Source organism: Aphanomyces invadans (genome assembly GCF_000520115.1).
Source record: "Aphanomyces invadans strain NJM9701 unplaced genomic scaffold supercont1.4, whole genome shotgun sequence".
NCBI lineage: Eukaryota > Oomycota > Saprolegniomycetes > Saprolegniales > Verrucalvaceae > Aphanomyces > Aphanomyces invadans.
Window position 1 is genome coordinate 2660947 of NW_008580149.1, and position 21790 is coordinate 2682736.

At 56.0% G+C, this 21790-nt stretch overlaps 8 protein-coding genes across 12 annotated transcripts; 3 read left to right on the top strand and 5 right to left on the bottom strand.

The window, feature by feature from the left end:
* Positions 1 to 880: 880 nt before the first annotated feature.
* H310_03157 lies at positions 881 to 2545 on the bottom strand. Of its 2 annotated transcripts, XM_008866936.1 has the most exons (5): positions 2450 to 2506; positions 2277 to 2379; positions 1851 to 2213; positions 1365 to 1799; positions 884 to 1312 (listed from the first exon to the last, which is right to left on the bottom strand). In XM_008866936.1, the coding sequence occupies exons 1-5, from the start codon at positions 2494 to 2496 to the stop codon at positions 929 to 931; spliced, it is 1332 nt and encodes a 443-aa protein (XP_008865158.1). In that variant the 5' UTR covers positions 2497 to 2506; the 3' UTR covers positions 884 to 928. The 2 variants fall into 2 exon arrangements, with proteins under 2 accessions (XP_008865159.1, XP_008865158.1); XM_008866937.1 differs by having other exon boundaries at positions 881 to 1312; positions 2277 to 2545.
* A 467-nt stretch (positions 2546 to 3012) lies between these two features.
* H310_03158 (hypothetical protein) lies at positions 3013 to 4762 on the bottom strand. Of its 4 annotated transcripts, XM_008866941.1 has the most exons (4): positions 4589 to 4762; positions 4164 to 4526; positions 3702 to 4106; positions 3013 to 3647 (listed from the first exon to the last, which is right to left on the bottom strand). In XM_008866941.1, exons 1-4 carry the CDS (start codon positions 4694 to 4696, stop codon positions 3321 to 3323), a joined length of 1203 nt encoding a protein of 400 aa, XP_008865163.1. In that variant the 5' UTR covers positions 4697 to 4762; the 3' UTR covers positions 3013 to 3320. The 4 variants fall into 4 exon arrangements, with proteins under 4 accessions (XP_008865163.1, XP_008865162.1, XP_008865161.1 ...); XM_008866940.1 differs by having other exon boundaries at positions 3013 to 4106; XM_008866939.1 differs by having other exon boundaries at positions 3702 to 4526.
* A 1579-nt stretch (positions 4763 to 6341) lies between these two features.
* On the top strand, positions 6342 to 9645 carry H310_03159 (hypothetical protein; the record flags this gene model as incomplete). Its single annotated transcript, XM_008866942.1, has 7 exons — positions 6342 to 6793; positions 6840 to 7053; positions 7100 to 7268; positions 7366 to 7445; positions 7544 to 8364; positions 8413 to 8639; positions 8921 to 9645. The coding sequence occupies 7 exons, from the start codon at positions 6342 to 6344 to the stop codon at positions 9643 to 9645; spliced, it is 2688 nt and encodes an 895-aa protein (XP_008865164.1).
* Positions 9646 to 9800: 155 nt separating this feature from the next.
* H310_03160 (hypothetical protein) lies at positions 9801 to 11086 on the bottom strand. The gene is made up of 5 exons (XM_008866943.1): positions 10502 to 11086; positions 10399 to 10452; positions 10197 to 10335; positions 10033 to 10135; positions 9801 to 9972 (listed from the first exon to the last, which is right to left on the bottom strand). Exons 1-5 carry the CDS (start codon positions 11051 to 11053, stop codon positions 9831 to 9833), a joined length of 990 nt encoding a protein of 329 aa, XP_008865165.1. The 5' UTR covers positions 11054 to 11086; the 3' UTR covers positions 9801 to 9830.
* A 309-nt stretch (positions 11087 to 11395) lies between these two features.
* On the top strand, positions 11396 to 11988 carry H310_03161 (hypothetical protein). The gene is made up of 2 exons (XM_008866944.1): positions 11396 to 11518; positions 11582 to 11988. The coding sequence occupies exons 1-2, from the start codon at positions 11484 to 11486 to the stop codon at positions 11943 to 11945; spliced, it is 399 nt and encodes a 132-aa protein (XP_008865166.1). The 5' UTR covers positions 11396 to 11483; the 3' UTR covers positions 11946 to 11988.
* A 407-nt stretch (positions 11989 to 12395) lies between these two features.
* Positions 12396 to 13038, bottom strand: H310_03162 (hypothetical protein). The gene has a single exon (XM_008866945.1). It carries the CDS (start codon positions 12901 to 12903, stop codon positions 12430 to 12432), a length of 474 nt encoding a protein of 157 aa, XP_008865167.1. The 5' UTR covers positions 12904 to 13038; the 3' UTR covers positions 12396 to 12429.
* Positions 13039 to 15977: 2939 nt separating this feature from the next.
* Positions 15978 to 18679, bottom strand: H310_03163 (hypothetical protein). The gene is made up of 8 exons (XM_008866946.1): positions 18261 to 18679; positions 18097 to 18208; positions 17758 to 18040; positions 17571 to 17700; positions 17318 to 17528; positions 16798 to 17059; positions 16511 to 16743; positions 15978 to 16466 (listed from the first exon to the last, which is right to left on the bottom strand). The coding sequence occupies exons 1-8, from the start codon at positions 18621 to 18623 to the stop codon at positions 16027 to 16029; spliced, it is 2034 nt and encodes a 677-aa protein (XP_008865168.1). The 5' UTR covers positions 18624 to 18679; the 3' UTR covers positions 15978 to 16026.
* Positions 18680 to 19061: 382 nt separating this feature from the next.
* H310_03164 (hypothetical protein) lies at positions 19062 to 21790 on the top strand. Its single transcript, XM_008866947.1, has 6 exons — positions 19062 to 19631; positions 19682 to 19802; positions 19981 to 20139; positions 20201 to 20330; positions 20378 to 21207; positions 21260 to 21790. Exons 1-6 carry the CDS (start codon positions 19109 to 19111, stop codon positions 21651 to 21653), a joined length of 2157 nt encoding a protein of 718 aa, XP_008865169.1. The 5' UTR covers positions 19062 to 19108; the 3' UTR covers positions 21654 to 21790.

Sequence of the window (21790 nt, forward strand, 5' to 3'; positions counted from 1 at the left end):
GTCTTCAGATAAGGGAAGCTGAAAGCTGCTCTCGGTTGATGCGTTAATGAGGGGGGTTATCAAGTGATGTGGTCATATCTCGCGTTAATAGTTCCATACTAAATTTCATATAAAACATTGACTCGCATTCGGAACACACCTTCAGAGCAATCAGGTACGACGACGGGTCGTTCAAGGACATGACGGTTCATTCAAGATCAAGAATTCTAGGGGCAGGGAAGGCGGCTACATGCGCTTGCGTCGCGGCGCCAGCGGCCAGGGCATGTGGAATGTCGGGAGGGGTGTCGCCAACTCAAGTCTGGCCCGAACCCTCCCGGCCAAAATCCTGTTCCATCGTCGATTCGGCCAGGTCGAACCTGTCCGCAGGTACTGTCGTCGCCGAGCGTCACATCTTCTGGCCTGACTCGTCCAACCGCTGGCTGTGGAACCATCACTATGTTATCTTGTGTCCGTTGACTAGCCAAGAAGCTCCTACAAGCAAAGCGACTGCGCCCCCTTTGCCAGCACGTTTGTGTCGTGTATTTGTTCGGTCCCTTGTTCTGCGATTGTAAACTAAGTCCATTTCCATTCTCTTCACACAATGGACGAGAGCTTCTCAAACCCCTGTGAGACTTTAGCATAACTGTTCTCTCTTCCACAGCTTCCGCTTGTGCATGTTCTTTGAATGATTTGTAGCTTTCGAAATGGTCACGTTGTCCTTGTCGCACCAAATCCATGGCATGCGCTGTTGGCAATGTTGAGGAAGTTGGAACTCGTTCCATTTTTGCTGTGGTGGTTTTGCATGCATGCATCTGGAGATGTATCGCAAGGTGTGTTCCTGTAGTCAGTGTCCCGAGTGAATAGCTCAATATTTGAATGCATACATGAAAGTTGCATTGGGATGGGAAAGCGCAGGGGCGACAACAAATTCATTAGGATAGAGTTCGTGTTAAGAATGAGTCGCGCTGTCCACGAGCTGGACAGTTGACGACGTTTGCGGCATCGCGCCCATGATGGACGAATCAAAGAGGACCGTGGACGGGCAAGTGTCCAAGTTGCTCTCGATATCGTCATCGTCGGAGCCACCGAGTATGATTGGGTCCACGACTTTGTGTGAGAAACTACTGCCGCCATCGATCATCCATGGGACATCCCTCGATCGGGACTCCCACGAGCTGCCTCCTTGCGTTTTTTGGTGCTGGGACGGCACAATTGCGCGACTGGTTTGGCGGGACGCAGCTAGCCAACAGACAGTGCAAATTCGGTGGGATCCGAGCTCGCCATCGACTTTGACGTCCCAGCAGGCACTGCAAGTTTCGTGCCTGCAAACGACCTGTGGAACATTGTTAGTCGCTCGCCATGGAGAAGTTGGTCGCGATGGTTACCTGGGCGCATTTTCGGCACTTGGACGCTTTCGTCATAATCCCAAACTTCTTGGTGCACAACCGACAGTGAGTTGGCGTGGAGTTGCTGGTGAGGATGGCTACGTCTGGAGCAAATTGGCCGCTCTGGCCCATCCGATAGCTCCTCAGCGCTCGCTCCATCGAGTCCACCATCGTGCGGAACCGCTTCTTCACACACAGTTGGGTTAGGTAGTCTCCCACGATAGCCACGCGAGAGACATCGCCGCAAATGTCCAACTGCATAAGTTGCAGGACTTGTAGCGTGCCGGGTCGGTCCGTTTCCACGAACACGATCCCGCTGCGGTGGTTGCGTCCTCGGACAAACGGCGGCAACGGCGGACATGCTGGAAGGTCCACCGACGTCATTGCACGTACCCATGCATGTCTTCCATCCACCAACACGGCGTCTTGGTGACTCTACACGATGCGATGAGCATCCCATCCATGGTAAATTCGTCGCCGACAAACCTCAACGTAGCACCAATCGCGGTGCTTGACCAAGATGCCGTTTCCTGGAGCTTTCTGTACGACCCAGTTGACCCCGACAAATTGACGAGGGTTTTCAGGAGTCGGAGTCACGAGGTTTGCAATACGGACACCGTCCATGGCCTCGTTGAAGACCAAACGAAGGTGGTTCCGGTAGTCGGCCGTCGACGACGAGTACAAAAGCGCCGAAACTTCGTCCAGGGTGGCAACGACTTCAGACACTCCGAGCCAGGAAGTGACAGATGGGGGGGCTGCGGCGTCGACGCCAAAGTAGACATGGACGACCTTTTCGTCCGCAACTCGTGTCCACGCAATGGGGCCGTTGGTCAATCGAACACAGTCCAGCTACGCAGTCGTCGTGTGAGTCAGGATGGAATATGTCGTCACACGGAATCCAGGGGATCGTACCACTTGCTGGACTGTGTTGTGAGCAATTTTCTTCAGCTCGTCTACTTTGTCGGCGTCCAAAGGCACTGACGAGAACGCGTCGGGCGGCAGTGGCAATTTCATGCTAATATCAAAAGTGGCACAGCTTTGTGAGTTGCGGGCGGCGCCATGCGATCAACTTGCTTGTCCCATACCAAGATGGCAGGGCAATCTGTGCAATCATCGCTGGTCGACCCCACATCCGAACGAGACTCCCTTACAACGATGGGTACGTCTTGCTCGTGCAATTTTAACCCCCAACCTGATCTCATGGCGCTTCTACATTACCTCCTATACCACTGGACGGTTGTGCACTAAAGTGCATTCCTATGTGGCGAATGGACCGTTTCCGAGGGACTGGTGGGATCACGTGCACGCGGGAGATACACCGCCAACGCTAGTGGGTTCATGCAAATTCTCCACGAGGGGCGCGTCGCTTAGATGGTCAACGCGTATAGAGGTCTTGCGTCGATGGTGCGGGCATACTGTCTCATACGTTCTGAAACCATGACGTCGGGGTGCCGTCAAACATTACATCCCATTACTTCCATGACCAAAGTGGATTCGCCGCGTGTCTAGCGTCAGATTGACTGTGAATCATGTGCGCTTCCAAAATGTGCTTTACCTCCTTCGAACTCGGCAGGGCGGACGCCTGCATGACGTAAAGTCCATATTGATAATCATGGGGCAGCATCCAGGACGACATCCGCATGGGCCGGCCTTCGTCCACATTCCAGCCACCATTGGTTCCTCCCTTTCGACCGAGGTGTGTACCACTTGGGCACACATGCCACACCCGAGGACGTAGGCATGTCACATTTTGATGTCCATACCGAACACAGCGGGCGCTTTGGCATGGCCAGGATTTGCGCATCGGTCTTGGAGAGATCGTTGCAAGAGTATGGTCCATTGCCATGAATCAACGTCACTCAGACTCTTTGCTCAGTTACCTCTAAAGATCAGTACTGTGGCAGCGAGACCATCCTGGAACCTCCCGAAGGCGTAGTGAGATGACACAGGTTTACGTCACGCACGCAACGAAACAAGGAAGACGTCGTTGACACTTGGGACACTTTCCCGCGGCAAGGATTCGAGTTTGGTTGCTTTGTTGACTGTGAGGTTGCCTGAACAAGACGATATCCAAGTATCGAAACAGTCCTCGGCCTGTTCTTCACTGGTGGCTATCATGTCTGAATCGTACGTGCCAACGTGCAACACGACTTTGCGAATCGACGGAGTTGGTGGTCGCAGGAGGCTGTGCTCGGCGCATGACATGCACAAGACTGAACTACCATTACGGTTCGTGTGGTCCAACGAAGCAGTACCTCTTCTCGTGCACTGTCGGCCAAGGTTCTGGCAAAGTAGACCCGTCAAAAACGACTGGACAAGGATTGAAAAATTGGCTACCTTGTGACAATGGCAGCAGAATTGGTGCGACCGTCTGAAATGGCCGTTGCAAAGCGTACACAGGAACGAAGTTGCGTTGGGTTTCAGCGCCATGCTCAAGTGGATGGTCGTGAGAACTTGCTGCACTCGAGTGACCATGCAGCGGCTGCGGCGGCGGCTGACGGCAAGGGCGATGTGCCGACCCAGATACAGTTTGGACAACGTGCCATTGAGCGCGACTTGATGGAGCTGCCGAACGTCCAAGACCCCCGGGACATCGGTTTCAACGTACACAACCCCAGAACGGTAGTGCTCGGCCCGAATGAACCCTTTGGCCGTTCGCAGATCCGGACAGCACGACAACTGAATCGATCGAAGTGATCGTACCCACGCGCGTTTTCCATCGATTACAGCATCGTCATGGCTCTGAACAAGACATGCGATCAGTGCTGGGGGAATTACGACAAAGGAGCGTGTTCGTACCTCGACATAGCACCAGTCGCGCTTCCTGGACAGTATGCCGCTGTCGTTCGACATGGCCCAGTTCACGCCGACATATCGCCTAGGCTGCTCTGTTGTAGGTCTTGCGAGAGTGTACAGTTGAATGCCGTCTTTGTCGTCGAAGAATGTTCGAATGAACTCTTTGTACTTGGTCGTGTTGGCGCAGTAGTGTATGTTCGCCACATCGTCCAACGTCGCGTGGATTTGTGATTGAATCAGGCATGACACGACCCCGAGTGGAGCCGACGGATCTTCCCCAATATACGTGTCCAAACCTCTATCGTGGTGTCGGCTGTACTGGCTCCATCGAATTCGGCTCTTGGCTTGCACACAGGCATGCTTGATCTACCAAGTCGCCTCATGAATGGCATGACGTGACCAACAAGAACGGGTAGAGATCCTCGCACCACTTGCTTGGTCGTTCGAGCAGCGACGACAGTAAGCATGTCGACCTCTCCCGTCGTCAGACGAGGGCATGCGAAGAAGTTGTCAGGCAGAGGCAGCTTTGGCGCCATGGTGAGAATTCCGCACTGCCTTGTCCTTGACACGACCTCTCGACGCGGCGCTCGATATGAAAATTCGTAGAAACCTAGTTATTAAATATGCATCTTTAATCCTCTTCCACGTATATATATATGCACATCACATTATACAGTGCATACTTCTGTTGGCGTGTGCGACAAACTAATGAAGTCGTTGCGATGGTGTCGCCCGTGACATTTTCAAACACGTTTGATGTCATATGGGGTGCGGTGAGGGCCGAAGGATTTGTCCGTTGCCGCTCCAGCGTGCGCGAGTGTAAAGACAATCAGGCGCATGGTCAGTGGATGCGGTCGCGCGCCACAGGAACTCAGCATTGGATGACCGAACGACACAGCACAACATCCCGTGACGATAACTGCATGGACCGATACTCTAAACTGCACAACGATAAGCACCTTGCGCCCAGTCGGGAGTGTTTCCTTTTTGATTCTACGCAGCACTGTGGGTAGTGTTTGGTTGCACGGAGAACTCGGAACCACCGAAAGTTACAGGTAGTCGGGGCGAAGGTCTGATTACCACGCTGAGTTCATTGTCTCTACACACTGGAGAAAAACTCGCAGGCGATGCTCTATCCCAAACATGGACTGGATGCTTCGAAGGATTGTCTCATTAGCCACGAAGTGTGTAAGGTAGGACCGAGTAGCGTACAGTCGCCGGCACGATCCAGACCGGTTTTCCAGAGGAGTAGTCCAGATGATTAAGGCAACGGACAAGAATCGACTTTCGATTTCGCCGGGGCCTGTCGTCTTGGCAAGGCTAATAACTTCAGAAAATTAACATGATCTCGCTCCGTTCAGAGGAAGACTACGTCTTTCCCTGCATCTCCGACTGTGCGCAATGCATTTCCTTCAGGCGTGAGGGCTGACGAGCGATGTCCGCTGAAGAGATAGAAAAGACTGCTCTGGACAATGCTGGTCGTTGAGGATCTCCAGCTGGCCGCTTTGGTGGGCCATTCTAGTGGCCCTCATTCTGTGCAATCTCCAAAACAAAGCATCCCGATCGACCCAGGTAAATGTTCGATCGCGGCCTTCCAGCTGGGGAGCTTTGAAGTTCTCGCTTTCAGTTCGGTCGCAATGAAGCAGCGCACGTCCAGCAGTGCAAGCTGTATACAAATACCCACTTACGCCCTTCACACCGTCTACCGTGAGTGCTATTCTAGGCTCGTAGGCCAATAAAGAACACATCACGACCACGTCCAACCTCGCCAAGCGTGGCGTATTCAATGGCGCCCCGTGCAACAAGAGTCCAACGTCAAGGTGTTCTCAACCCCCCACCCAGTAGTGCACATCCGACGCCAACCAAGTCAACCAGCATAGCTACGCCTCCCGCTTGGTGGGGCTGCCTGGGGATCTCTCCTCCCCCTATTGCAACAAGATCTATCACTGCATGGCCCACTCAACTTTGGTAGCTTGACCGCATCGTTGACTCCATATTATGTGTCATAACGTAGCATCTCCATTGCTGTCGGTGCTTGGGACGCACGATGTCCGTCACAATTCTCAAATGTCCACATGTCGGGTGGGGTGATTGTCATGAGCTAAAAAAAGCAACCTCCAAGAAAACTGTCTGCCGTGTTACCGAACGGTCACGGCATCGACTGGGAGCAAGGACGGCACGATGATGGCCGTTGATGAAGAGGAGCATAGCGCGGGGGGGAGTGGCGGCGGGAAAGGCCTGGACGAGCCGAATATGGAGGCGGCGTCTCTGGACGCGTTGGAGAAAGATTTCCAGGAGGTCCTGACGGAACTCGTGGGCGATAAGAGCCTCGAGCGGTTCCGGCTCGAGTACGAAAAGCTCCACCGGGCGCTCAAGAAGAGCAACATGCAGGAGAAGAAGCTCATCAAAAAGTGCCGCGAACTGAACGGCGAGATCGTGAACAACGCGGCCAAGGTCCAAACGGCGCTGAAACTGAGCCAGGAAGACCAGACTACGATCTCGTCGTTGAAAAAGGAAATGGAGAAGGCGTGGAAGATGGTTGATGCGTCCCACGAAAAGGAGATTCGAGCAAAGGAAACGATCACGCAGCTCAAGGACGAGATCACCAACCTCAGTCGACTCGTGGAACAGGGGTAGCAAGTTACCTGGCGTGCTCATAGCGTTCTGACCACGACGTAGAGCTGGACTGAGTGTGGGTCAAGAAAATGCAATGAAGGAGCTTGTGCGGGTCAAGGAAGAGCTAAGTCGCAACAACGACGAACATGAGACGAACGCCCGCAAGGACCATGCACGAATTCAGGAGCTGCACGTCAAGATCGCCGAGATGGAGGAGGGCAAGCGAGTCCAGGCGCTCGAAGTGCAGGCGCTCAAGGACAAGCTGCAGCTCAAAGCTGTACGTACGCTCTGGCAGTCAAGCGGTTGATCAGTCGTGCGTGTAGAACGAACAAGAGCGGGAGAACCGACGAAAGGAGCGCCTGGACAAAGAAATCAAAGACGTCAAGGTCAAGTTGGAGCGCAAGAGCGTTGAAAACATTGCGTTGTCGACGGACATCGGACGCGCCACGACCCAAGTGCAGGCGCTCGAGAAGCAACTCGCCGAAGCCCAAGGTGGGTGCTGGCAGCTCTTACAACGTTTTTCAATCTGTGGCGATCCTCGCGGTCGAATTGGCTGGCACAACGAAATGGCGCTGAGGTGGGCTTGTAGCAACCATGGAGAAATACGTCCGGGACTACGAAACGCTGTACAACCGATCCCAGAAGTTGACCGAGCTCTTGAATGACCAGGTACGACGACCACGGATTTGAAACAACTCGAGTTCGGAGCTGCCGTGCCCCCATGTGTGGTTGCGCTTGTCCTGACGTCTGGTGTCTATCCAATACAGAACGACAAGAACATGCAGTTGGAGGTTGAACGGCGCGAATTTGAAGCGGAGATCAAGGCCAAGAACGACGACATTACGAAACTCAAGCTCGAGAAGAACATGGCGGAGCGCAAGATCGACAAAGAGAAGCGCAACACGCAAAAAGTCGAGGCGAAACTCGAGGAAGAATGCACAAACAAGCTCGTGCTGCAGACACAGATCAAATCGATGCAGAAAGATTTGGACTCGGACAAACGGGTCGAAGAGGCACAAAAGGCTGAGTTGGACGCCCTCGAGCGTGAACGGACTATCCAGATCAAGGCGGCGCAGAAGGCGGAGGAGCGCGCGCGCATGATTGGGGACGAAGTCAAGACAAACGAGCGCATCGCCAAGAACTTGGAGGCCGAGCTGAACGGGTACAAGCAGGAAGCGACCAAGCAGCGCAAGCTCATCTACCAGCTCGAAAAGGAACGCGAAAAGTACGGGATCGAAGCGTCCGAGCAGCGGAACCTGTTTGTCCAGGCACAGGAAGAAATCAAGCTCAAGGACATGCGTATCTACGAGATGCAGAAGAAGGTCACAGAGGGCGACGGCAAGCTTAAGCAACAGCAGCAGCTCTACGAAGCAGTCCGGAGCGACCGCAACCTGTACAGCAAGAACCTTATCGAGTCCCAGGACGAGATCGCCGAAATGAAGCGCAAGTTTAAGATCATCAACCACCAGATCGAACAGCTCAAGGAAGAGGTGTCCGCCAAGGACCACGCCCTCGTCAAGGAGCATTTTGACCACCAAAAGGTCGAGAAGCAGCGCGAGCAGCACAAGAACGAACTCGCGCGCCTGCGGTAGTAACCCGTCCACGGCATTCTCTAAACCAGGCTACGGATGTACAGGACGCTCTTGGCGACCAACGAAGAAACGATCAACAACCAGGACGCCGAGATTCGGAAACTCACGACCATGATCCGCCGCATGGACGACGAAGCGCTTGAGCAAAAGAAAGAGTACGACCAAGTGATCAACGAGCGCGACATTCTCGGCACCCAGCTCATTCGACGCAACGACGAACTCGCTCTCCTGTACGAGAAGCTCAAGATCCAGCAGTCGACTCTAAGCAAAGGTATGATTGGAAATTCCGTTCGGTCTGCCGGATCCACGTGCGGCATGGCCATACACGACGGCGATGCCGCCGCCTCAACTATGTGCATCTCCTTTCCTTTGAATGTACCAGACTATGGTGGCAAGTTGAATGGCCGTCGCAAACTACAATGGGATGGATGGCTGCGATGCCAATACGCTTTGCTGAGGCCGTGCGTGGCCCTGATTTTGTCCGCTTGTGTGATTTCTCCGTGTGGAAGCCTTGCTTGACCGACAGAATCTCACGCGGTGTATCTTGCGCAGGCGAGACGCAGTACCAAGAGCGGATGGCAGACATCCGTGTACTGAAGCTCAAGATCACCGACATGAAGCGAGAGCTCCACATCGCCAAGCATCAAGTGGGTCAGTTGGACGACCTGAAGCGGGAGGTGTACCATCTCCAGCGCGAATTGCTCCAGGAAAAAACCAAGGTGAAGGCACTCAGTGAAGAGCTTGAGAACCCGATGAACGTGCATCGGTGGCGCAAGTTGGAGGGGTCGGATCCGGCCACGTACGAAATGATCCAGAAGATCCAGACGCTGCAAAAGCGGTTGATCCAAAAGACCGAGGAGGTGGTCGAGAAAGACTTGATCGTGCACGAAAAGGACAAGCTGTATGTCGAGCTCAAGAACATTCTGGCGCGGCAGCCGGGGCCCGAAGTTGCTGAGCAACTCAGCGTGTACCAGCAAACGCTGCGCGACAAGGACAAGCAACTCAAGGCCCTCCTGAGCGAGCAAAACATGTTCCAGTCCAAGGAAAACGAACTCAAGTTCGAAATCGAACGACTCGCCCGCGAACTCCACGACGTCAAGCGCAAGTACTACAAGATGAAGCTCGAAGAAAAGCTCGCCGACACACCCCACCAGCTCCCGACACTGCTCAAGATGCCGCCCCAAGACAAAGCCAAGGCGCTTGTCGAGGCGCAAAAGCAGCTTGCGATCACGTCGTCCAAGCGGTACATCGGCGGCGGGTTCAGCCTCAACCAGTAGCCGCATGAACCGGAGTAGTGCCATCCATCGAGTTGAACGTATTGCGCAGCGCACGACGCTCGATATACCGACCATTGTGACCAGTTCTTTCGACCGGCCCGGTGCCCGCGGTCCCCGATGCGTTCTTCATACATTGGCAACGAAACACTACGCCATCGGAATCAAGCGGCTTTCGAGATATCGCATTATTGGTTGATGTCCCAGATATCGATATAGATCCCGACGAGATCGGCGAGCGCCATCGGGTGCGGCAAGTCGTACGTCCGCTTCATAGAGGTCAGGCCTTCGAGCAAGAGTTCCAACGCCACGGGCTCGGGCTTGGGCGGCCTATCATAAATCGCTCCATCAATACGTCCTAAATAAGCGCTAGGGCGAGACACATGGGACCTTGGTCGCGTCACGGTGAGCCATGAAGCTCGCTGGGCTTGCCATCTGCCGAGGCCGACGTTGTAGAACGGACCATTCTTGCCCTGCGGCCACCACGGGTCCCCTGCATCAACAGCATATCACGCATGGGAGAACGCTTGAGCGCACACGAATGGGGTCAGTACCGTCACTCGTGCACAGTGCCGTGCGAAATCGGTGGAGGTGCATGATGAACCAGTCCAGGATGTCCGCGATCGCGAGTGTCGCCGCATCTTCGTCGGCGATGCGGCTCAGAGCAAAGCCATGCCGCTGGCCAGGCACGACCTGCACGCGATGACAAGACGTCGTGCTGAGAGAGTGTCGAGGAGGGACTGAACAGAGACATACCCGCACCCGTACAGCATGCGGAGAAGACGGAAAGCTCTCGACGAACGCTTTGATCTATGGACATCGTGACAGAGTGTCAGGCGACGATGTGGATATGCTGCACCTTGGAGGAATCGATGTACTCGTTGCGGTCTCCAGCGACCAAGAGAGTGGGAATCGATGGGGACGGCGCAGGAAGTGCCGTGGGACTGAGAAGTGCAACGGCGTCAAAGGAGTTAGCGAGACGAATCGCGACTTCTGCGCCATATCCGAGGCCTAGGACGCCCACGCGCTGCACCTCGTATGTGTGCTTGAGCAGGTCGCGGCATCGCAAAGCTCGTCGCACGGTCGTTGCTTCTGCCGCCACGGCGGAGTCCCTCCATTTGCGGAATGTACCAGAGTTTGTCCATTCGTCCGCAGTCGCCGTGGTCACAGACAGCTCCAGCACAATGACTTTATACCCCTGCTCCGCGAGATTGTCGGCGAACGTGCGTACGTACGTCGTGCTGAATCCCGCACAGTCGGGGACGACGACGACACCCGTCATGATGCGGCCCACATGCACATCAGGATACACGAGATATGCTTGCACAGGTACGCTCACGTCGCCTTCATCGTCGTGCCATTCCACGACGCTGCCAGCGCCAATGTGGCCAGCGGCGGCGGCGGTGCTCATGCGTTTTTGAAAGATCGACCAAGTGGAATTCAAATTTTAATATAACTTGATAAATGTATTACTTGTGCATATTCTTCTATAACCGGAATTTATCCGGTTCGTATGCCGATTTATTCGCTGGGAAGCGGTGGTGGTGCTCAAGGACTGCCAGGGGACGGGACAGCGTGCGAAGAATAGTTAGAAGGAGCAGCTGAGCACGCACAGAGCATTCAGTGTGGTGTCGTCTTACTTCTTCTCATGAAGATCATGCCATGGCCGTGCAACGTTTCGCCGCATCCCGTCGTGCGCAAGTCCCTCGGACGGGAAATTCCAATCGCGATTGCATTTTTAATCTTTCGTCCGTCTCCATACAAATATCAATATACGTTGACGTTTGGTGAAATAAAATACCCCGGCCCATCATTACCCTCCATTATCACACGGACTCATCATGTCGACCGCCGGCATGCGCTTTTGCAAGGAGTGGTGAGACATCGCGGCTTCCATCGTGCCCTGTCGTCCTGATTGAGTTGTTGCGCCTGCTTGTAGCAACAACATGTTGTACCCGAGCCAAGACCGAGAGATGAAGCAGCTCACGTTCACGTGCCGCAACTGCAGCCACAACGAACGCGTCCCAGAGCACTGCATTTACGTGAACAAGCTCGTCAAGGATGCGCGGAATCAAATGGATGTGCTGCCAGAAGACATTATCGACGACCCGACGCTCCAGCGAGACTTTGATGTGACGTGCCCCGTGTGCGGCAACCAAGGCGCAGCCTTTATTCGATCGCACGACGGTGTCAAGCAGTCAACGCTGGCACTGATTTGGATTTGTTTGAACCGAGACTGCCAGACTGACGACAACGGCAATCGTCTACCGACCCATCGCTGGATGGACGACGCGTTCAGATAGAGCAGTCCCGACGTAATCCATCGTCGGCTCATCTCTCGTCTCGTCCTATATTCGGTGCACGTAGCCTCCCAGTTCTCCGCACGACGTCCCAAGCATTTGTCATTCGCAGAGGCACCTGGACGTGCCACCAGGAACCGTCCAGGACGCGGGTTGCATTGTGACATGGGATGCACAGGACACCATCGTTCTTGGGGACACCGCCTCTGACAGCTCCATGGCGCAAACCTCCCCAACACATCATCTCAGCCCTTCAATTTAGCTGCTTCTGCACCACAATGCCGCTCGTCGCGCCGACGATTGGCGCGCTTCGCACGCCAATTGCATGTCCTTCTTTGGTTGTCGAACGAAGAACCGAGGAAAAGTAGCGGAGCATGCCATGGCGCCGTGTCGTCTTCGTAGCGGCGGCAGCGTGACGGACTGCAGCACTGCACCAAGGGACAAAACTCGTGCGGGTGGCGAAGTGTTCAAGTCAAGACTAGTTAAGTTAAAGCGTGCGAAGAACCCTGCGGAATATGGAGAACCGCGCCGTGCCGGAGCTCGTCGGCGATTTTGCCTTCAGGGTCGGGCCCACGACGGACTGCATCGCGCCGGCCCACACGTTCATTCCGCGCTCGGACAGGGCGGCGATGACAATGCGTCGCTTCGTCGTGGTCTTGAGCGCAATGCGATAGATGCTCGTGAGGCGGTTGCCTGTGCGGGAATGGTCGAACGGCATCACTTCCATGCCGTAGCACTGGCTCAAGTCGACTTGGCCCGTGAATGGCCCGCCCTTGGCCGCGTAGTAGCGCATGATGCTGTCCGAGCTCAGTTCGACGTAGCGCAACTTCCACGTGGCGCGGCCGAAGAGGCCGTCTTCGTGTTGGCCTTTGGTGAAGACGAGTCCGCTGCGGACGACGGATGGTGTCGAGCACGATGAGGTTGCGTCGACTGCCATTTTCGTAGCGATGGTGATGTCCATGGTCAATGAAATACCAAACTAGCCATCGCGGTCGTCGTCGCACGAGTGCACGTGGATCATGCGCGGAAGTGCAGAAGCTCGCGGCCAAGAAGAAATCACTTTAGTGCCCATTTCGTGTCCTGTGCGAGTTCCGACGGACGATGACCCACCTACAGTGCGTCGTCGGAAGCGGCGTGCGAGCGCAAACGCCGACCTAGGACGGGCGGCAAGCTCGAGGCTGGATGAGGGTCCAGCCTTGTGTGCTCTTGTACATTTGGTTGAGGCCACGGGCAATGTGCCATTGTCGCAGCGATCGACTGCATCGTTGTTGGTTCGTACTGTATGTACTCGTTCAAAAATCTGACGACCTGGGACTACATAGGCAGGCGGGTGGACGCCACTGTTGCCACCTAGGACTGAGGCGCCTCCTTGCCAACCTGGGAAGTTCTTCGCACGAACTACCCGCCAGAACAGCAGCATGTTCTGTACAGGACCAAAGCTCGCTCGATGGTCGGCAGTCTCCTCCAAAATGTGCACGCTCTTTGATGCCCACCTCGCCCATGACACTTGTCTGCGCTGTGTGGTCGAACAAGTTCAACAAGTTGCCGAGTTGCACCCACTGCGGTAGCGATGCGTTGCGGTGGCCACCATCGACAGGTCGACGGGAGGTCAAGTTGAACAACGGGCGCGCGTCCGTTCGCCAAGATCAGCTCGCGATACAGTACCTCACGCAGTCGAAGTGGCGCTAAATTAATGGGTACTCAATTTTAGGGTGGTAAAGTGATGGCGTTTGGTCATTCGTGCAGTTGAATTGAATCTTTCGGGGCAAATGTCAAAAAAGATGCAGTCGCTGATAGCCATCGGCAGACGGATGCGAACTTGCCATCTCTTCCGAACGAAGGCGGAGGAGGGGGGACCGCCATGATGGCATTTCGCGACAGGATCCCGGCTTGCGGTGCGAGGAGCCTTGAACGCGGCTTCTGGCGGGAGCCATGGGTTCCTTTCCGGGATTGTGGTGGGCAACACAAAGCCCGGTTGGGGGACGGCCCTGTCCTCACGCAACTGCAAGAACTTGTTTGCGGTCGGCGCCCGTCGTCGTCGTGTCCGGGTGCATCCCGTGGACGTCTGCGCACGCATCGCAGCTCGGACAGGGAGCGGGGAGGTGGCGAGATTTTCATATGAGCGTCGGATGACGTGGAGCGACGTTTGCTGTGATCTGTGAATGAGCTAAGGGCACTCGCATTCCTTGCTATACCAAACGGAGCCGACAAACGAGCGGTCGAACGAGCACTCTCGCTTGGTGAACGCCGTCGAGCAGTCGGACGCGAGCGCACTGCACGTCCGGCACAGCTAGGAATCGGTGTCAGGCTAATTGAAGTCGCCACCGTTGTGAATGTGGGGGGCTTTCGTTGTAGTTGCTGTGGGGGAATGGAGGGTGCACGCGTCGTCGTTGGCGCAGATTTTGGGATGCGTCCACGATTGAGTGTATTATAGACGGTGCCAAGAGTCGCGCCTGGTTTCCTGGACAGGAGAAGCGCGACAGAGCCAGGCGCCCCACGAACGTTCCCGACATGGTGGCGTTTGTCGACACATCGATCGTCCAAGGCGACTGACCTTTGATGCCAGGCGCGGACAGATCGACGGGGGACGACCTTTGGCTGCTGAACTTGGCGGACACGTCGTCCACGCCTTCCGCCAACACGTTCCTGTGGCCTGGGGACAGCGCCATCCCTGAAACATGCTTGATGCTGCCAACCGCAAGCACTGGAATGACCGCAGCCGCCTCCCACGCGTCCACAATCGCATGGTACCGTGGCTTTCCCGCCCCTTGGCAGGTCCAGCAATTGTTGATCACGTTCGGGACCAAGCCACAGCATGGTTGTTGCCGAGTGCATCCGACGGGCATTGCATCGTCACCGTCGAGGTTTCGTAAACCTGGCCGACGTGCATCCGCGGCATGCGACCCACGCCACTCACCCCAATTCCGTATTGACCGACAACGGAGCCCATCTTGCGCGCCGTGTCCGCGTCGTCGGTGGGAAAGGTCAAACATCCCGAGTTGCATGGACCCCACGACGCCTCCTTGCCTCGATTTCCTGCCGAACGCTCCACTCGTTGAACGCACTGCTCCGAATTCGACTCACACGCGTGGCAACGTCGCGACCTTTTGGCATTCGAATATGAGAGACGACAGCGACGCACGTTGTTTCAGGAGCGTCATGTTGGTGTCGATGACTGTGAGACTCGGCGGACACGGTCCCCAACGCCTCACTGTGGGAAACAGTCGCCTCGAGGAGCAGGCCGAGCACAGACGTTTGCAACGACTTGGAGCGGATGGCCAGGGTCTCTTTGGAGGTCCACAATGTTCTCGAACTGGGTGCGGAGCGATCGCGTCGTTGCTCTGATGGCGGCGGGGAAGGTGCTCATCTCGATCGCGATTTCGACAAGGTTTTCGCCTTTCAGTGGCGTTGAACCCCCGGGGTGATTTTCGCCGACGGCAGTGCTCTCAACACCGCGACCACGACAAGGCCACGGGCACCAGCACCAGCCAGGATTGAGAATGGGGAAGTTGAACAAGTCATGCACCATCCCGATGGGATTTGCATGCAGCTGACGGCGGTGCCCCCCATCGCTTTCTAACGAGTCGGATCGACTCCTCATAGCCACGGTGCATCTCATCAAGGGGTCACCCAAGGAAAGCGTGCGTGTGGTAGACGCCATCTTGAGCACCGACGAGCTCACGATGGGGGCGACCTGCTTGCCAAGACGCGCCATGTGAAATCGCAGTCCGTCTTCCAAACCTGTGGAGATGCTTGCTCCTTCCACTCGTCGTTCCGACACTCCAACGTGCGCGCAGTTGCGAACAAGTTGTTTGCCACGGCGGGGGCATTCCTCGATGAACCTTCAGTGATGCAGGGCCAACACTGGCCTACCATACCCCCATCCACATACCTGACTCTGCCCACGAGAAGCGACGATGCGCGCGGGCGCCCGACGTACTCAGCAGGCGGCGTGCAGGTATCCGATGCAGGCAACAGAAGAGCGAACCACTTTTTGCGACCTGCGCAAAAACATCGTCGAGCGTGCTCGACGTCGAATGCCTCCCGATCAAAAGTCAGGAACGGGTCGCTTATCAGAGATATGTTATCCAGTGATGATGCGGACGCCACCGAGGGCCGCGATCGAGTGGGGAAATGCGGCACTGGGTTGTTTGACGAACATCATGTTCTTGGGGATGCCATACTTGGTCGACACCCACTCGATCGCAGCCGGGCCAAACGACCCCGAGTTTATCGCAACATGGACAAAGTCGATTTTGAGCTTGGGGTAGATGCGATCGAGGAGCGCGACGTTTTCAGAAAACGTTTGGATATCGAGTGTGCTCTCGAGGCCGTCGTCGTTGAGGGCGTCCACGGCCGGCCGGTTGGCGGCGGACACGTGCACCACAACCAAATGGCTCGTTTGTTCGTTCGAGCGGGCGTACAGGATCGCCTTATTCAGGAGCGGCAAGTCGGCGTGCTTGGCAAAGAACACGGTCGGATTCGTGCTGGCAATCTCGCGCATGGCCCTCACAATCGTGCGGCCTACACAGACAACCGTTTGGAAAATCGGTCATTCGACCCAGTACCGCCCATCGCGCCGGTGCCGGCGCCGTCGTCGTTCTTGGAATGGCGCGATGGACACACGCGCTTGAGGGCGTACATGACCAAACGCAGGAGAAACAGTCGCTCGAGCATCACGAGCACAACGACAAGGACGAGCGAAAAGTAGAGCGCAAAGTACGTGAGCACAGTCGGGTCACCCATGAGGTTGCCAAAGAACGCGGCGACGACCAGCATCACGCCTGTCAGACAAGCCGACCTACGATCCAGTGACCATCTCTTTCGATGGACCAAGTACGGGTCGTCGTCGTACCATGGTGCGATCACGTCGCGAGGGAGCGCCGCCCGCTTGTACTTGAGCAGCATGCACCCCGTGCCAAACAGCGTCATGAGCCCCAGGAACGCGTACGTGTACACGCCGCTAAGCGTCTCGACGTCCCCGCGGAGGACGAGGACGAGCGACGTGGCGACGCCAAAGTACCCCCACAGAATCCAATGGTTGGTATGGCGCCATGCGTTTTCGTGGAGAAGGAAGGGAGGCACGACGCGGTCGCTGGCGAGTCGCCGGATCAAACCTGGACAAGAACGAGTGGTCAGGAGGCAGGTCAGGTCCAGGAGCGTTTGAAGTGCGCGATTCAATCACTTTCAATGCATACGATAGGATACACGACGTTGCGAGAACGGCCGGGTGCGCTCACACACAGAACAGTCCACCAAGGCACACATGGAGAATCGTAAAGACAACGCCTTGGGGGGAAGCTGATGCATCGTGCAGTTCCAAAAACACTTGGACAGTTCTCGCATCCGTGGACGCAGCCACGAATGGGACGAACCGTTGATGCCGACGTAGGCTGTGAGGACGGCGCCAGAGAGCACGATGAACGCGTCAAGAGTGACGAGGGTCTCAAAAGTCTGGCCGCCGACGACAAGGGCCATCTTGGACAGCACGGTATTTTTGAACATGTTCATGGTTGAGAGCGGCATGACCCCGAGGGACAGGAAGGACAGGAGCGGGTTGAATACGGCGACGCCCCACCACATATTCTATGTCCATGAGGCATTGGGCCATAAACGGTCAGATCGTACCCGGAGAGTCTTGGGGAAGACCCCCGGCGCTTGTTCCTGGACAAACTGCGACGACGACTCGAAGCCCGAGATCCCGAGCATTGCGGTCGACGTGCCAAAGAAGAGCGCGGAGAACACGTCTCCGTCGATCCTGTGTGCATCACCAGTGAACGGGCATACGAAGGGAGAAGTGGGGCGGATTGCGTACCATGTCCCGGCAAGATTGATGGAAGGATATGCCGTCTCGAACAAGTTGGCATATAGGAGCTGGCCGCGGTTGTGCACGATGAACCAGACGGACAGACCGCACAGCGTGGCGAGCGTCAGCGTATGCACGACAAAGATGACGAGCGCGACCACTGCGCTCTCGGAAATGCCCAAGCACGTGAGCGCGGCAAAGAAGAAGAGAAGCCCGACGGTCGCTCCGACGACAGGGATCCCCGGGAACGTCGACGCCAGGTAGGTACACGCGGACGTGCCGGACACGACGCCTGGACACATATATGAAGGATGCGAGACGTCGCCATGATGGAAGGGCTAGACGAACCCGTTGCAATGTACGACAGAATGGCAAGCGATGCCGCGACGGACGCCACGCGTTTCGAGGTCGTGTTGAGCAAAACGTTGTAGGACCCGCCGTTCATGGGAATCGCATTCACCTGGATGAACAAGGTTCAAGCATCGCTGCAATCGAACACGGTCACAACGTACGACTTCGCCGTAGATGAAGCGGTACAGGTACAAGATTCCTGCGACGAGGGCAAGGCAGACGGGGGCCAACTTGCCAGCCTTGGCCGCGACCAGGCCAGACACGTACAGACAAGAAGAGAGGATATCGTTACCGCAAATTGCGGTTGCCGGCCATTCCGCGAGCTTGGGGTGTTCGCGAGATTTTAGCGCCGCGTTGATCTCGGCCAAACTGCTGTCAGGGATGGACACACTGGTGACTTGACCCCATCCTGGGAACTCCCACGGTTGCATGTGTTGCAACGAGCGACTGGTCTCTTCGTCCGACCCGTACGTTGAGCGAGACGCCGCGGGCTTGTCAGCGGTCAGCGCCGCCAGTTCACTCATGCCGTGCGTAGAGTGGCGAGATCCGACCGTGAATGAGTTGCACGCGGGAAGCCACCGTTGCACTAAATTGATGCATGTTTTTTCCGTCGTTTAACACACGTTTAAAACGAGGTTCGAACAAAATCCCATCTGCATAGAAAACGCGACGTCGAGGCGTCTCAAGTACACACATCCACTATGCGACTCCAATCCCCCGGCGTTGAGAGCCAGCTCTACTCAAGGGATCGCTGAAAGAGGAACTATCGGAGCAAGCTTTGCCGCGAGTACGTCGCATTGTGGAGCAATGCATTTGGATCCTTCTCTCCTCGACTGTGACACGAGGGTCCGTGTCACAGTCATGTCTATCGGAAAAAAAGTCGCGCCAATCGTAGAAAACGTCCGAAACCGGACAAAAAGGGGCATACATACCTTAAGTGAACGGAATCTAGTGCGAACCGTCGCAAATGTTCGCCAGGTCGTGCTGACGTCGGCGCCATCCAACAGAAATGGCCACTGAGCCGCCGTCAATCCTGTACGGGTCGCTCCCGATGGACGACGACTTCGGTGGAAACGCAAACGACGATGCCAATGTGAACGTTCACGTCGAGCCTCTAACGATCCACTTGACGGACGACGTGACGCAGGTCAAGCCATGGGAGTTTCCGGGATGGGGCTCTTCAATATCCGAGAGCGCCGATCCGGCAGAGCTAAAAGAGCTCGACGCGACGCTTGCGGCTTCAAAACAAGCCCATCGACTTGGCGAATGGCCAGCGACGGCCATATGTGGCAACGACATCCTGTCGTCGTGCCTGTACACGACAGGCATTGTGGCTGTCCGCGCTGGCAAACTCGCCCCCGTCGCCATGGCAACTGTTGCCGCGATTCTGTACCTCTACCGATACATCTACACCGAAGTGGTGACTGCGATACCGCTCAACGGTGGCTCGTACAACGCCCTTTTGAACACAACCACAAAACGCATCGCGTCCGTCGCCGCTGCACTCGGCATCTTGTCGTACGTTGCTACGGGTACGAGCTATATCGCGCTCATGCGAGTTCTATCTCTGACGCTCGTACAGGCGTCGTGTCCGGTACGTCCGCATGCACGTACCTGCAGTCGGTGATCCCGTTGCTGCCCGTCGTCGAAGCCAGCGTCGGTCTCCTGCTCTTCTTTGCACTGCTGTCCATAGTAGGGATTCGGTGGGTGGCCTGAATCCGTTCTCTATAGTGCCTTTGGTGTGAGTGCGCTGCTACCTTGAGCTGGTTCTCCACTGTGGAAGGGATGATGTTTGCACACTCTTGCAACCTTGGTCCATGCAAATCCATGCCAGCAACGCAATACTTAGATCTAGAGGCTCATGCTTTGCGCGTGACATAGCGAAAGCGCAGGGCTTGCGCTGGTGATCTTTGTCGTCCACACGGCGACGCTGATTGTACTGTGTGCCATGTCGATCGTGTTCCTCGTCAAGAACGAAGCGACTATCCTTCGCGCCAACCTTAGTGCCGACTACCCGGACGTGTCGGTCGCTGGCGCCACGTGAGTGTTCCATTTCGTGCGGCCGCTGCGGCGTCCGTGACCACTGATGGCAACGTCGTAGCTTGTCCGGAACAGTCTGGACTGCGTTCTTCTTTGGCATGTGCACGGCGATGCTCGGGATCTCGGGGTTCGAAACGTCGGCGCAATTCGTCGAAGACCAGGCACCAGGCGTGTTCCCCAAGACGTTGCGGGTACAATCGATCGTGTCGAGAGGACTCATCAACACGTGATCTCGTAGAACATGTGGTGGGGCGTCGCCGCGTTCAACCCGATGATTTCGCTGCTGTCCCTGGCGGTGCTGCCGCTGCCGGTGGTCGTGCGCCATAAGGACACAGTGCTGAGTGCGATGGCGCGCGTCGTAGGCGGGCCAGCCCTGGAAACGTGGATGGCTATCGATGCGTTCGTCGTACTAAGTGGAGCTGTCCTCACGTCGTATGTCGGGATCACGGGACTCGTCCGGAGGCTCGCACTGGACCGCATCCTGCCGTCGATGCTGCTCACGACCAATTCGTGCCGCAGCACCAATCACTGGATCATCTTGGCGTATTTTGCGATCGCAGCGTCGTTGGTTGTAACGCTGCATGGCCAAGTCGAAACACTCAGTGGCGTGTACACGTTTGCATTTCTGGCGCTCATGATTATGTTTGGAGTCGGCTGCATGCTGCTCAAGTTCAAGCGGAGCGATTTGCTCAGGCAGGACAAGGGCGGCGCGCCGTGGAGCGTCGTCGTCGTTGGCGTCGCGTGCATGGTCCTCGCGCTGGGCGGCAACTTGGTCGGCGACCCGACCGTGCTGTCGATCGCGCTGGTTTACTTTTTCATCGTGTTGGCTGTCGTGGCCGTGATGTTTGAGCGTGTGTTTCTCCTACGGCTTCTCCTGGCGTTCGTGACGTTTGTCTGGCCATCCAAACACAAGACAGCGTTGCATGGACGCCACGCGGAGGGGTCGATCGCGCTCATTCGCGACCGGAAGTTCTCGGGTGATGACGAAGGCCATGTTGAACGTGATGGAGCATCGTATGTCGACGACTCGGTAGACAACGTGCCATTCCAAGCGCTATCGTCTCCAGGGTATGCAAACAACCAGGATGGTCGAGTCTGAGATAACCGTGATGGACGGTAGACTGAGTATTGCTCGCGCGATCCATGCCATCAACGGCCCGCCAATCTTGTTTTTCTGCAAGCGGCCGCACCTCCCGACGCTCAATAAGGCTATTTTGTATGTTCGCCAGAACGAGGAGACGTCGCACTTGTATATAGTGCATGTCAAGGCGGCGACGAGTATGATGGACGCGTTCGCGGGCGTCGTTGGCCTCTTTGACCGCATTTATCCCAAACTCAAGATTGACTTTGTCGAGGTCGACACTCACGGTTACCTCGGGTTTGGCCCGGCTGTCGTCGACTGGGTCAGCCGCAAGTACCACACGCCCAAGAACCTCATGTTCATTAAACAACCGAGCCACGACTGCGCGCACACGATCGCGTCCCTCGGTGGAGTTCGAGTCATTACTGGATAAAACAACTGCAAAAACAAACCTGTCAACGTGGCGAACCAGTGATCTGCACCTTTTGTGGTAAACTTCATCCTCCCCTTTCTCCAGGATGGTAGCACATTCTGAACCATGTCAGACATCAAAAGAAGGAAGAGATTAAG

Coding starts and splice junctions, on each gene's coding strand:
- H310_03157 (XM_008866936.1), bottom strand. CDS start 2,496: ATGTGGGGTCGACCAGCGATGATTGCACAGATTGCCCTGCCATCTTG. Junction 1,800..1,850: donor GCGATTGGTGCTACGTTGAG/GTTTGTCGGCGA, acceptor CGCATCGTGTAG/AGTCACCAAGACGCCGTGTT. Junction 1,313..1,364: donor AGTGCCGAAAATGCGCCCAG/GTAACCATCGCG, acceptor AATGTTCCACAG/GTCGTTTGCAGGCACGAAAC.
- H310_03158 (XM_008866938.1), bottom strand. CDS start 4,696: ATGGCGCCAAAGCTGCCTCTGCCTGACAACTTCTTCGCATGCCCTCGT. Junction 4,527..4,588: donor CTCGAACGACCAAGCAAGTG/GTGCGAGGATCT, acceptor GCGACTTGGTAG/ATCAAGCATGCCTGTGTGCA.
- H310_03163 (XM_008866946.1), bottom strand. CDS start 18,623: ATGAGTGAACTGGCGGCGCTGACCGCTGACAAGCCCGCGGCGTCTCGC. Junction 16,744..16,797: donor CGCGACGTGATCGCACCATG/GTACGACGACGA, acceptor ACTGGATCGTAG/GTCGGCTTGTCTGACAGGCG. Junction 16,467..16,510: donor CGGCACCGGCGCGATGGGCG/GTACTGGGTCGA, acceptor TTGTCTGTGTAG/GCCGCACGATTGTGAGGGCC.
- H310_03161 (XM_008866944.1), top strand. CDS start 11,484: ATGTCGACCGCCGGCATGCGCTTTTGCAAGGAGTG. Junction 11,519..11,581: donor ATGCGCTTTTGCAAGGAGTG/GTGAGACATCGC, acceptor GCCTGCTTGTAG/CAACAACATGTTGTACCCGA.
- H310_03162 (XM_008866945.1), bottom strand. CDS start 12,903: ATGGACATCACCATCGCTACGAAAATGGCAGTCGACGCAACCTCATCG.
- H310_03164 (XM_008866947.1), top strand. CDS start 19,109: ATGGCCACTGAGCCGCCGTCAATCCTGTACGGGTCGCTCCCGATGGAC. Junction 20,140..20,200: donor GTGTCGGTCGCTGGCGCCAC/GTGAGTGTTCCA, acceptor GCAACGTCGTAG/CTTGTCCGGAACAGTCTGGA. Junction 20,331..20,377: donor TGTTCCCCAAGACGTTGCGG/GTACAATCGATC, acceptor GTGATCTCGTAG/AACATGTGGTGGGGCGTCGC.
- H310_03160 (XM_008866943.1), bottom strand. CDS start 11,053: ATGAGCACCGCCGCCGCCGCTGGCCACATTGGCGCTGGCAGCGTCGTG. Junction 10,453..10,501: donor AGTACATCGATTCCTCCAAG/GTGCAGCATATC, acceptor CGATGTCCATAG/ATCAAAGCGTTCGTCGAGAG. Junction 10,136..10,196: donor GGCACTGTGCACGAGTGACG/GTACTGACCCCA, acceptor CTGTTGATGCAG/GGGACCCGTGGTGGCCGCAG.